Source organism: Cygnus olor (genome assembly GCF_009769625.2).
Source record: "Cygnus olor isolate bCygOlo1 chromosome W unlocalized genomic scaffold, bCygOlo1.pri.v2 SUPER_W3, whole genome shotgun sequence".
NCBI classification, from domain to species: domain Eukaryota; kingdom Metazoa; phylum Chordata; class Aves; order Anseriformes; family Anatidae; genus Cygnus; species Cygnus olor.
Genome location: NW_024429074.1, coordinates 1,107,065 through 1,120,325, shown reverse-complemented (window position 1 = coordinate 1,120,325; position 13,261 = coordinate 1,107,065). Strand labels below are relative to the sequence as shown.

General features: G+C 45.6%; 1 protein-coding gene across 1 annotated transcript in view; it reads right to left on the bottom strand.

Annotated features, from left to right (window-relative positions):
• LOC121062950 (alpha-2,8-sialyltransferase 8E-like) overlaps positions 1-13,261 on the bottom strand; it is a 54,611-nt gene that overhangs the window by 20,908 nt on the left and 20,442 nt on the right. Inside the window, 1 exon segment of the mRNA XM_040543255.1 lies at positions 7,122-7,217. Within this exon segment, the coding sequence (XP_040399189.1) occupies positions 7,122-7,217 (96 nt within the window).

Sequence of the window (13,261 nt, the reverse complement as noted above, 5' to 3'; positions counted from 1 at the left end):
CTCTTTCCCTTTAATGAGCTATTAATGAGCTCCTGGTGTCACCGGGCAAAGGGGAGAACACAGAGATCAGATTTCTAGATATTCACACATTTTTCACCTACCGTATCATGTTCTCCGCTCCTTTACCTGCTGTTTTATAATGTGCTATTGGAAAGCTGAATCCTGCCCCTTTTTCCTTTTGGCTTTTCTTCCTCTTTCCCATCCTTTAGAAGGATGAACGTCAGTGCTCTCAGGAAGGCCAGTCTCTCATCCCCATAACAGCTAATGTCTTAACAAGAGACTTAAACTCCAGGCTGGAGAATGACTTCGAGAAGCTCTGGTCTCTGTAGCTCCTGATCCCAAGTAAAAAGCATGATGAAATGAGATATAATTAAGGGACTTTAATATGGATCTCTGGGGTAATTATTTTTATTTTAGGATTAATATGATGATTAAAAATCCACTGCATTGATCTGTTAAAGTAGGTTAAATGCTGTGGACTTCTGCTTAAATCCAGAGCTGCTTCTTGCTTTTGTATTGACTCATCTTTCCAGTGCACAGCTTTCATCTGAATTTGCCTTTGAATCAGATGCTCAGCTGAGGGCTGGCCTTTTTTTTTTTTTTTTTTTTTTTTTTTTGTGAGCTCTTGTTTGGCCAGCAAGGAATAATCCTGGATTACATCAGGAAACTGCCACTATGGTAAAAACTGTTGAAATGGTCCCGGTCCTCATCTTCCAACCTGTTGCATGGAAGAAATCAGTAGGACTGTCCTTGCTTGCTTTGGCAAGGGAAAAATATCAGAGTAATACTTTGCTATATGCCTATATTGTATTGGCAGAGTTCACTAAATATTGTTTTTCTAACAGCCTGACTTCCTCCCAGAGTGAGAGTCAGCTGAAGAGGTGAATTTAAAAACACTTTTGAGCCAAGAAGAACACATTTTCAAAGCTATTGAAAACTTAAACAAAGATTACTCTAGGGTCTGTCAGAGGGGGCATGTACAAAACCTCAAAGACTAACTCAGCAAGAAAGAGCAAACCTTCCTGTGCAGGCAGACTGCATTATTTGAGACCATCCTGAGACCGTGTATCCCAGGTTAAAAGTTTCTTCCCATTTAAATATTTTCCCCAAGAGACAAGCTGAAGTTCACCTAATGAATCATCTCTCTGATAATACAGCTCTGTGCCCCCTCCACTTCTACCCAGAAACATTACACCAGCAAAATGACATGTGACCCATGAATCAATCCTCCCTGAAGGGTTGTGGAGCCCGTCTTGGTTGTGGTTATTGTTTTTTCTTAGAGATGAAGAGCACTGAAAACTTCAGGAGACAGCAAAGTCTTGAAGCTATATAGACAACTAAGTGTATATATGGCAAACCCACATGGGATATGGCCATCATCTGGTTGCTTGTGTAGGTTGCAATCAATGGTTGGCTTGTGTAGAGTTGGAATCATGTTGAACTGTAGGAGCTCTGCAGAAACTTCATGCCCTGCAGTGGTGGATTGTAGGTGTCCCGTTTACCAGCCAAGAGGTGACCATTACCCTCACTGGTGAACAGAGGTGATTAAATCCTGATTCTGATCCACAGGACACCCAGCAGCAGCTTGCGTCAGTCAGGGATCTAGGCCTATTTTTGTCCATTCAAACAGCTCTTTTTGAATATTTGGCTTAATATCTAGGCTGACTCTGCTTTCTGTACTTTACACACAACTGTTGACTCTGTATGACAAAGTCATGGTCGAGTTTTCCTAATGCCCAGCATAAAACACCTATGAAGCAAACTCTTCATCCAAAGGGGCTTGCAACCTGTGACTTATCTTTCAAAAGCACCTCTGTTATAACCTGCCATCAACTTGTTTTATCTCATTTTGAAAAAATTGGGTGCTTCCTTCTACATGTGTGGGCAGGTACAAAGCTCAGACTTCCCTGTGTTTCTAGAACAAAGTTTCTGCCAAACCCAAAACTTCTGCTTGGAGCTGTGCTACACCTGTGTTCTTGCACAGCTCTGGCTGTGAGCGATCTCGTCAGGGCCACTGATCACCTCGGTGGCCACTGTTGTCCTGGTAATTTGGTCTTTAATTTTTGAACTGATAGGAGTTTCCTGATTGTTCTTACACTTGCTGAATGCTGTTCAGACCAAATTGCCGTGCAAAGCTTTGTATTTTCATACTTTCACTGTGCCTCATTCTTACCCTTGATTGCTTTTTCATTTCATTTCTTGTTTCTTAATTCAAGTGTACTCATTGCTCAGCAGTCCATGCCTCCCTCAGGCAAATTATGGACTTAACCTCTCATTTCTTTGAGGTGTCCTTGCCCTCCATTGCTTGCATCCATTTTGCATTTTCATCAGCCCTGCAGATAGCCACTGTCCTTCCGCGCCCTCTTTATGCAGTTAGTTTTATGCTTTAGCTCTTGTGATGGAAACCTTAAAAACAATGTCCGTCACTGTAGCTTCATGGCACTTCCCATAAGAACAAATACAGACAAGCTTTTCACAGTCCCAGATGAAAATCTTGACCATTCAACAGCATGGAAGGCTTGCACACATGGAGAGAGGGAATCTTGCCTACTCGCGTGGCTGACACAGAGTACAAACACAGTGCCTTTATCAAGCATTTCGCTTGTCATCTTCCACCCAAGCCCTTAGCACAACTGGGGCTTGGTGGTTATGTTTACACTGACGAATATAGCACAGTGTAGGGACACTTAACCTGGTAGTAAATATATCAGCTTTGGAAACTTGAGATGCAAAGCAATTAGCTTAGTCAGGTCTTTAGTGCCCTGGTGAGATTGCTTGTGGTACCCATGCTGTGTCAGGTATCTTTGCACTGTGCTATAGTCTCAAGTGTCAGAATTTGCTGGCATCTTAAAATATTTGGGATTTCCTGTGAGACTCTGCCTGGGACTTGAGCAGTCCTTTATCTTGATAAGTTCACAACCTACTTCAGTCAACTGTTGTGGGTTTTGTGCTTCCCCTAATTGTTACAAATAATAATATTTTAATTATGAATAATTATTACAAAATGCTGATTTTCTATCACTCCTTGGATGTTTATCGTCCAGCCACAGATCAGAAAAGGAATGTTCATATTCTTTTATCTTTCTTGGGAAGTAATTTTAGATCGGGTTTTTCAGAAGTTGAATGTGAATATCTGATACAAAATTTATCCCAAATGTGAAATGTGCTGTATGAAACAAAACCTTTTTTCTCTATAATAGTGGTTATAATCCAGAAGCTTCCCACCTACGTTTCCAATTTTGCTCTTTGTGCTAGTCAAAATATACTCCTCCACCACGTTATTACTAGCATTTCCCTCCAACACGTAGAGCCAGGCTTGTCCCCAGGATAGTGCAGTATGGGCCAATGTGTGATGTAACCGCACATGCCCATTTCCAGCATCCTCCATCCATATTTACTCTTCATGGGACCCATATTATATCATATTGCTCTCTATTAATACAGTGAGTAGAAATATGAACATTTTGCTCATTTTACTGGAGAAATAAGTATTTTTTGCAGCTTGACAACTCAGATTCAAATCTGCTTCCACTGAATGCAAATGTGAGTTTTAATAAACTGTTCAAATAAGTGTTTGCCTTTCACTTCTCAGCTAATTTCATTGTCTTTAGTGACCAAGTCTTGCTCTTTGGTCAGCAAAGAAGAGTTTTTGGACTCAGAGGCTAGCATACCTTGACTCTGCTGGTTTGGGTTTGATCTCAGGGTCTCATTGCTTCCTAGTGGATGCTTTACCCCTTGATATCTAGGGATTTTTGAGTGCCTCTGATGTCTTTTCAAGTGATGGGTAAATAATCTTGCTATTTCTGGCTTGCGCAGAAGACAGATTAAGATCCTTGATTTTCCTCCCAGACTCCACTTACTATCTCCATTGGCTCTTATCTTTTTCTTCATGACTGCAGCAGTCTGTCACCTTGCTGAATCCTGATATTCCCCCTTTTTTCCAACCTCCTCTACTCTCTGATCCATTTTAGTGACTGTTTTCAACCATTCTAATCTACAGATCATTCATGCATACCACCAGTTTTGTTTTATCTTCCATCCACCCTGTGGACACAGTGAGTCATATTTTCCTTATTTTGCAGGAAAGAAGGAACTGGATCTTCAGCATGATTAATCATCTGACTTTCCTGTCTCTGTGACATCCATGTTAATAGTCTAGGGGGATCACTTTCCAGTTGCAAGGAGAGTAGCAAGATCATTTAACACTGAAGTCTTCAGTTCCTCTTCTCAAGGACACAAGGATTATGAAGTGGGGAAACTGAGGTAGAGTGAAAGTAAGTGATTTTCCACTGACTTTGGGAAGCCAGTACATGGCCTTGTTTGTCAGGGCAGGGCCTGCATATGGCTTCTGTGTTTGGGGGGCATGTAACAGTGTAGTGCAGCACCGTGACCAAACCTGAAGAAATATGATTGTAAAATTATTAATGGAATTAATGGAATGAAATTAAAATTATTTAATGGAATTAAATTAAAACTATCATATGGAATTAATGTATATATTATTAATTTATAACTGAAAGAGGAACCAAAGTCAAAAAAGCTGGGCTTCCTGTCATGTCCCAATACTGTCTTTACTAAGGAAAATGTATACAGGGAAGGAATGTGAGAATTGTTAGAAAGAAAGAACAGGGAAAGTAAAGACAAATAACAGAGGGGGTTCCAAAAGAAAATGCAGTAATTTGCCTTGCTCGTGGGAACATTCCTGTCTTCCTCTCACCCCTTCAGAGAAGGCGCCCATAGACGACTCTGCTTCCCCTTGCCTGCCCATCTGTGGTAGACCAGCAAGCTGAGTCAGATTTTGGCTTTGCTTCACCGGTATAAAATGACATTGGTTTCTGTCCATTTTTGCTTGCCTCTGGGTTTAGTCTGCCTCTGGGTTTAGTCTGCCTCTGGTAGACACAGGATGAGGGTAGTGGTGGCTGTCACCTTGGAAGATGAGTGGAAATTGCCTGCTGGCTGGGATAAAATGAGATGAACTGGTGGTTCGGGGGAGTGAGTTGGCTCTGGAGTGCAAGGTGCTGCTCCATGCCCTCGCCTCGCACTGCTCGTGTGATGTCCTAGACAGGCTCTAACAGGCCCAGCCATGCATAGTCTTTTGGGTCCTCTCCATTTATTTGCTGCATATATTTTGGTGAGGGTATGTTAATCCATGAGATCCTACAGAACAGCACTGTTGGTAAATTCATTGTATAAACTGCAATTGCACATGTGCAGGGATAAGCATGTGTGAGGAGAAGAGAACACAAAAAGCTCTTTACATAAGGAGCTCTCCCTCCCCCTCTGTTAATAAATATACTTTTAGCTACATCAAGCAGTGATGCTCCTAATTCCAGTAGGCTAGCAAAGGGTGATATGTTTTAGGTGGTATCAATTCCAACTACTTCTACCTAACAGTTCACACACACTTTTCTGCATTTGGACAACGGATATAACAAAAGCCTTACAAACACCTAGAGGTACGCAGCAATGTTATAATATGGTTGGGAAATTTTGAAGTCTGAGAATTATTCAAGACTGAAAGGTATTAATGAGTTCTCTTCAACTTTGGGGGCTTTGAATGTTCTAATAAAACAAAGACTTTTAAGAGAATTATATATTTAAAGTGAGTAGAACTTAGGATTTCCCAGGCCGTGGAAGTTAGAGGAAGGAATTAGGTCATATTGTACTTTCTGTAGCCCACCAGAGCATATTAACTTGGAAATCTTCCATTACCATAAGGGCTGACTTAGGAAATGTACCACATCAGAAGGAAGCACATCAGAAGAATCCAGCATAGTAAAAGAGCTTAATGTCAAATGGCATCTATCACAGAAGTAAGGCTAACTATCCAACTGAGCAGGAGTCCACTGCCTTCTATGTACCATTGGAAAAGATGAAGAGAAATGAGTAATTCTTTGTACCATATAATGAGTATGCAGAAAAGCAATTCAAAACTCACCATCTTCAGCAGAACATTGGCAGAAGTGTCACATTCTCACCCCTTCTATTTATTTTAAGCACTACAAGTCAGCAGGCAGTGCAAAGTTGCTACTTGTGTATCCTTCATCCAGTACCAAATACAGAAGACAAGGACATAACGTACATTTTTTGGTGCACAAAGTCAGCAAGGGAGACGTGCTCAAAATTCATGCAGACCTAGAGCAACAACTTCTATTTGCCGTGGCCTTGATCGCTTAAAGCTGTGCTCTTATACAGCTGCACTTTCAGCTGAGACCATCAGTGCACTTCACAGACCTTAACAAACCTTATGGACTGGAGGTAAGATAACTACACCACTGGTTGTAGATACAGTAAGGGACTACACATAACGTAAGCACCTAAATACAATGTGATGCTGAAAATGCAGAAGGACAACACAAAACCATCCTGCTTTGCTTTGTCCAATCAGCTCCATGGGCAACCTTTTTTGCCTGACTTCAGCTCTATAGCTTCATGGCTACATCTCAGTCAACTCATTAGTTTCCTGATGTACATATAGCACCAAAAAAGACAAAATACAGATATTTTATGATTTCTCAGAAATGTATTTCCATACTTTTTACTGAGTGCTATTACTGAAACTCACTGCTGCAGGAAATTATGGCAGTGGGCTCAAAAGTACAAATGGGCTCAAAAAAGATCTAAACAAATTAACAAAGAGGTTTGTTGTCCACTCTGACTACTGGAGTCTAGACACCACCTACCACTCAGAGAGACCCCATGCCAGTATTTGTTATCAGGTAGGGCTAACCATTTGGCCTCATTTCTTAGCCTTCACTACTGTCCACCGTCAACGACAGAGCATGAGTCAGTCATGAGTCAGTCTCTCTGTTCTTACTCTTCAATTACCTTCAGTAGAGGGCTTGGAATATAATATTACACATAATATTGCAAACACTATTTAATTCCAAACTGGGAATACTGGTCCTGAACAAAATGTCACAATGTATTTAAAAGCCTCCATTTTTTTTCAAATAGATCTCAGATCAAATCCAAATGTCACTACTTGCCTCAGGAATCCCCGATGAGATCCCTATTGAAAGAATCTCTTGCACCTTACAACTTTCATAATTTCATCATAAGTTATCATTTCCATCCTGCCTGAAAAGTAACCTTTTTAGCAAACATTTATTCATACTTACATAGACAAAACCTTCACCTCAATGATGTCCTGTCGTAATTCCAGGCATTTGGTGGAGTTGTATTCCAAAGGCCCTTCATAAAACTCAAAATACCTGAAGAAGAACAAAGATTATCAATAACCCTTATACTAGAACACTTCTCTTACACTTCAACAGAAATGTGCTATAAGTTGTCATTTGTGATCTCTACCTAATGTGAGACTACAACATTTGTCCCAAGAGCAGGTTATTACTTCACAGGAAAATTGGGGCCCAGCACATGAAGGACATGGAAGTATTAGAATGAGTCCAAAGGAGGGCCACGAGGATGATCAAGGGACTGAAGCACCTGGAGCACTGGCACAGGTTGCCCAGAGAAGCTGTGGATGCCCCATCCCTGGAAGTGTTCAAGGCCAGGCTGGATGGGGTTTTGAGCAACCAGGTGTAGTGGGAGGTGTACCTGCCCATGGCAGGGGGGTTGGAACTGGATCTTCTTTAAGGTCCCTTCCAACCCAACCCATTCTATGATTGTATGATTCAGTGATTCTGTGATTCTATGAAAATACAGATGTCATTGCAAATTTTAGAACAGCCACCTATGTCCAGTTTTGTGGGGAAGGAATTCGCAGGTGGCTTTGCGCTGTTTTTTTTTTTTATAAGAGGGATTTGGCTTGTATTGTCAAGCGTTTCTTCAGACCCAGCTTTTTTAAATACATGTGAAATTTCTACTCAACTATAGGTGGAGTTTCCAGAAGACTGCAGGCATCATGAGCCTTGCAATGAGTTTGTGAAAGTTTGTGTCAGTCTTGTGGACTTGCAGTGAGACACAGTCCTATGAGCCATGTAATGTGTCTTCTATGGTATGTTTTGTGTATATATGTCTGTACGGTGCTAAACTCTGTAGCACCTGCTCATTGGAAGAAGGGCACTGGATAGTCCCTTTTTCCTGTCTCGTTCAAGATCAGACACTTGTCTTGCTCCTAACCCTAAGCTCAACTCACCACCTTGTGTTTTCTCCTTACCATGTAGAGGAAGAAGCGTCATGCCCGGCCCCCTGCTTGCCCTCATCAAATATTTCTGTACCTCAGGTACCTGGGCTCTAACAGGCCCAGCCATGCATAGTCTTTTGGGTCCTCTCCATTTATTTGCTGTGGAATAGCTCCCTTTAAAAAGCCTTCTTGTCTGAGCTGAATTTTCACCTTGCCTTCACGCTTCAGAAAGGCAGCGAGACCACCCTGAAGTGGGATCTCGGGGAGAAGGCAGTGCAGACACAAAGCTCCTTGCTGCAATCCGTCCACTCTTGTTCGTTCTTGCCTAGTAGTTCAAAAACCTCATAATTGTTCAAAACTTGCATAATTGATGTGCTCTGCTATTAAAACCTCTGCTTGTGCAGGAGTTGTTTCTTGTTTGGATTATGGCAATGAGCTTTTTGCTTTGCTTCCTGCTGCTTTGACAGCCGGTCTTGACAAGCCCTTCAGAATTACTGCTGCTTCGTTAATTTTCTTGCTCTTTTTCGCCCCCTCCCTCTATTCTTACCTTACGGCAGTGTTTATCTGACCACATACTGCTTCTGCATTTACAGCTACCAATTAGGATCAAAATATTGCTTTGACATTTACCTGAAATTCAAGGTCTTTGTTGCTAAGACATCCAACTTACAGCGTTTGTTGAACACAAGGTGCCAGGTTCCTCATTCTCGTATATGTTAGGGATATCTTGCCGAGGCGATCGGCTCCAGGGCAGACGCGTTCTGCAGCGGAGCGGGGGATCGGGACAGGCAGGGCTTTTTTTCCGGCATCGAGGCCACTCGAGGGAGCCGCCAGGACCCGGCAGCCCTCGCGAGGGAGGCTGACGAGGCGTAGGCGGAGCCAGCAGCGCCCCCTCCCTGGCCGTTCAAAAGCAGCCCCTAGGGAGCGCGGCGACCAGGGCGTGGCGCGGCAGTTTGCGCGGGCAGGGCGAGCAGGGAGAGCAGGGAGGGCCCCTCGCCGGTCTTTTGCAGCGGTCTTTCCCTTCGGTACCTGTAACCTGCCTGCGAGGAACCTGGCCATGGTATCAACCAGGCAGAAAACCATGGCCTCTGCATCTCTTGCGGCCTCTCCAGCCGCTGTCACCGATGTGGCTACTCAGACGGAGGGCTCGGGGAAACACACCACCGTCCAGGTCTTGGGCTGCAGGGTGTGCCCGAGTCTTCTGTCGGTATCCGACAGCAGCGGCGAGGGGTATGCCTGTGGGAGGTGTGCCCAGATTGAAGAGCTGCTCAGCCAGGTAGAGGAGCTTCAGGAGGAGGTGAGCAGGCTCAGAAGCATCAGGGAGTCAGAGAGGGAAATTGACTGGTGGAGGTGTACTCTGCCCTCTCTGAGACAGACTCATGAGCCTGCCATAGCACAAATGTCTCCTGCTACGCAGAAGACAAAAGTTCCCTCATCCTGCCAGGCAGCAGGAGGGGACCTAAGCCAAGGGGGGGAATGGAGGCAGGTTCCTGTTCGGTGTGGTAGGCGAGCCCTGTCCCTGCCCACCTCACCTTCCCATCTACCCTTATATAACAGGTACGAAGCTCTAGAACATGACAATCAAAACAACGAAGCAGGCGAAAGCCCGTCCCGGTTGGTGAGGATGCCTAAGGCAAGGCAACCTATCCCCCGCATTGCTACATCAGCTCTCAAAAAAGAAAGAAGGGTTATTGTCATGGGGGACTCCCTTCTGAAAGGGACAGAGGGCCCAATATGCCGACCGGACCCAACCCACAGGGAAGTCTGTTGCCTCCCTGGGGCTCGGGTGAGAGACTTCGCTAGGAAAGTCAAGCGCCTGGTACGGCCCACCGACTACTACCCGCTACTGGTCTTTCAGGCTGGTAATGACGAGGTAGCAACGAGAAGTCCGAGAGCGATCAAAAGGGACTTTAGGGCTTTGGGGCGACTACTTAAAGGATCAGGGGCACAGGTTGTGTTTGCCTCTGTCCTTCCGATAGGAGGGATCGAAGCTGACAAGCAGATTCGTCACATTAATACGTGGCTTTGGGACTGGTGCAACCGGCAGAATTTTGGGTTTTTCGATCACAGGAAGGTCTACGTGACCCCGGGCCTGCTGGCACCAGATGGGATGCGCCTCTCTCAGAGAGGGCTGAGGATTTTTGCTCAGGAGTTGGCTGGGCTGATAGATAGGGCTTTAAACTAGAGTCGAAGAGGGAAGGGGATAAAACCAGGCATGCCGGTGACAAGCTAAGGGATGGTGTGCTAGAATCAGAGGGACTGTGTCCTAGTGAGGCCCTTCGGTCGGATACACAAGGTGCTGCGTGCAGGGAGGCGCATTTGAAGTGTTTCTACACAAACGCACGCAGTATGAGGAATAAAATGGATGCGCTAGAAGTCTTGGCCTAGTCCCACAGCTACGACATCATTGGCATAAGCGAAACCTGGTGGGATGAGTCCTGTGGCTGGTGTGCTGCAATAGATGGTTACAGGCTCTTCAGGAGGGACAGGCAGGGTAGGCGAGGTGGTGGGGTGGCGATGTACATGAAGCAGGGGCTGGACTGTGTGGAACTTCAAGTTGGCGATGGCAAAGTTGAGAGCCTCTGGGTAAGGATTAAGGGACGAACAAATAAAGGGGATGTCATTGTGGGAGTCTATTACAGACCACCTGGCCAGGACGACAATGAGATTGACTCCCCTTGTCCTAATGGGGGACTTCAACTTGCCAGACGTCAACTGGGATCACCACACGGCTGACACGAGCAAGTCCAGGAGGTTCATAAAGCACCCAGATGATAACTTCTTGGTGTAGGTGCTAAGGGAGCCAACTAGGAAAGGTGCCCTCCTAGATCTGTTGCTGGAGAACAGAGAGGGTCTTGTGGGAGACGTGGCAATTGGCGGCCGTCTCGGTCATAGTGACCATGAAGTGGTTGAGTTTAGAATTTATGGTGACAGAAGGAAAACTGCCACCGAAACTTCAGCCCTGGATATGGGGAAAGCAGACTTCAGGCTGCTCAGGGAATTAGTCAGCAAGGTCCCCTGGGAAACTGCTTTTGAAGGCATTGGTGTCCATCAGTGCTGGTCCATCTTTAAGCACTGCCTCCTAAAAGCTCAAGATCAGGCGATTCCAAAATATCGGAAGTCAGGCAAGCGGGGCAGAAGGCCGGCCTGGCTGACCAGGGATCTTCTTCTGGAGCTTAGGCAAAAAAAAAGAAAGTGTACAGCTGCTGGAAGGAGGGTCAGGCGACGAGGAAGGAATATAGGGATGCTGTTCGTGTTTGTAGGGAGAAAATTTGTGTGGCCAAAGCCCAACTAGAGTTGAAGCTGGCCATGTCTGTGGGAGACAATAAAAAAGGTTTTTTTAGATATGTGAACAGAAAAAGGAGAACCAAAGAAAACATAGGTCCGCTACTAGATGGGGAAGGTCTCCTCACAGACGATGACATAGGCAAAGCAGAGACATTTAATGCCTTCTTCACCTCTGTCTTCAACACTGATGATGGGCTTTGGGACCCAGGGTGCCCTGAGCTGGAGGACTATGATGGTGGGAATGACAAACTCCCAACCGACCCTGAACGTGTGCGGGATTTGCTGCTCCACCTGGATCCATACAAGTCCATGGGTCCGGATGGGCTTCATCCCAGGGTGCTTAAAGAGCTGGCTGACGTCATTGTGGGACCTCTCTCAGTTATTTTTCAACGATCTTGGGAATCTGGAGAGGTCCCATTGGACTGGAAGCTGGCAAATGTTGTGCCAATTTTCAAGAAGGGTAAGAAAGAAGACCCTAGCAATTACAGGCCTGTCAGTCTCACGTCAGTGCCTGGTAAAATCATGGAGAACATAATCCTTGAAGTTATTGAAGCGCACCTGGGGGACAATGCAGTCATTGGTCCCAGCCAACATGGGTTCACGAGGGGTAGGTCCTGCCTAACAAATTGGATTTCCTTTTATGATAAGATCACCCATCTAGTCAATCAAGGGATACCAGCTGATGTGATCTTTTTGGACTTCAGCAAAGCTTTTGACACGGTTTCCCATAGGATCCTACTGGACAAAATGTCCAGCATACAGCTAAACAAAACCATCATATGATGGGTGAGCAATTGGCTGACGGGCAGGGCTCAAAGGGTTGTGGTAAATGGGGGCCACATCTGGCTGGCAGATGGTCACCAGTGGGGTCCCTCAAGGCTCCATTTTAGGGCCAGTCCTCTTCAATGTTTTTATAAATGATTTGGATGTAGGATTAGAAGGTCTTTTGAGAAAATTTGCCGACGACACCAAACTTGGAGGAGTTGTGGACTCGGATGAGGGTGGAAAGGCCTTGCAGAGAGATCTGGACAGATTGGAGAGCTGGGCGAACACCAACCGCATGAAGTTTAACAAAAGCAAGTGCCGGGTCCTGCACCTGGGACGGGGCAACCCTGGCTATACATACAGACTGGGTGACGAGACGCTGGAGAGCAGCCCCGCAGAGAGGGATCTGGGGGTTGTGGTTGACAGCAAGTTGAATATGAGCCAGCAGTGTGTCCTGGCAGCCAGGAGGGCCAACCGTATCCCGGGATGCATCAAGCACAGCATTGCTAGTCGGTCGAGGGAAGTGATTGTCCCGCTCTACTCTGCGCTGGTGCGGCCTCACCTCGAGTACTGTGTGCAGTTCTGGGCACCACAGTACAAGAAGGACATTAAACTGTTGGAGAGTGTCCAGAGGAGGGCGACGAAGATGGTGAAGGGCCTAGAGGGGAAGACATATGAGGAGCGGCTGAGGTCACTGGGCCTGTTCAGCCTGGAGAAGAGGAGGCTGAGGGGGGACCTCATCGCAGTCTACAACTTCCTCGCGAGAGGGAGTGGAGAGGCAGATTACCTATTCTCTGTTATCACCAGTGACAGGACCCGTGGGAATGGTGTCAAGCTGAGGCAGGGGAAGTTTAGGCTAGACATCAGGAAGAGGTTCTTCACCGAGAGGGTGGTCGCACACTGGAACAGGCTCCCCAGTGAAGTAGTCACTGCACCAAGCCTGTCTGAATTTAAGAAGCGATTGGACTGTGCACTTAGTCACATGGTCTAAACTTTTGGGCAGACCTGTGCGGTGCCAGGAGTTGGACTTGATGATCCTTATGGGTCCCTTCCAACTCAGGATATTCTATGATTCTATGATAAGTCCCGTGATTAATGCTGTCCATAAGCTCATGATGT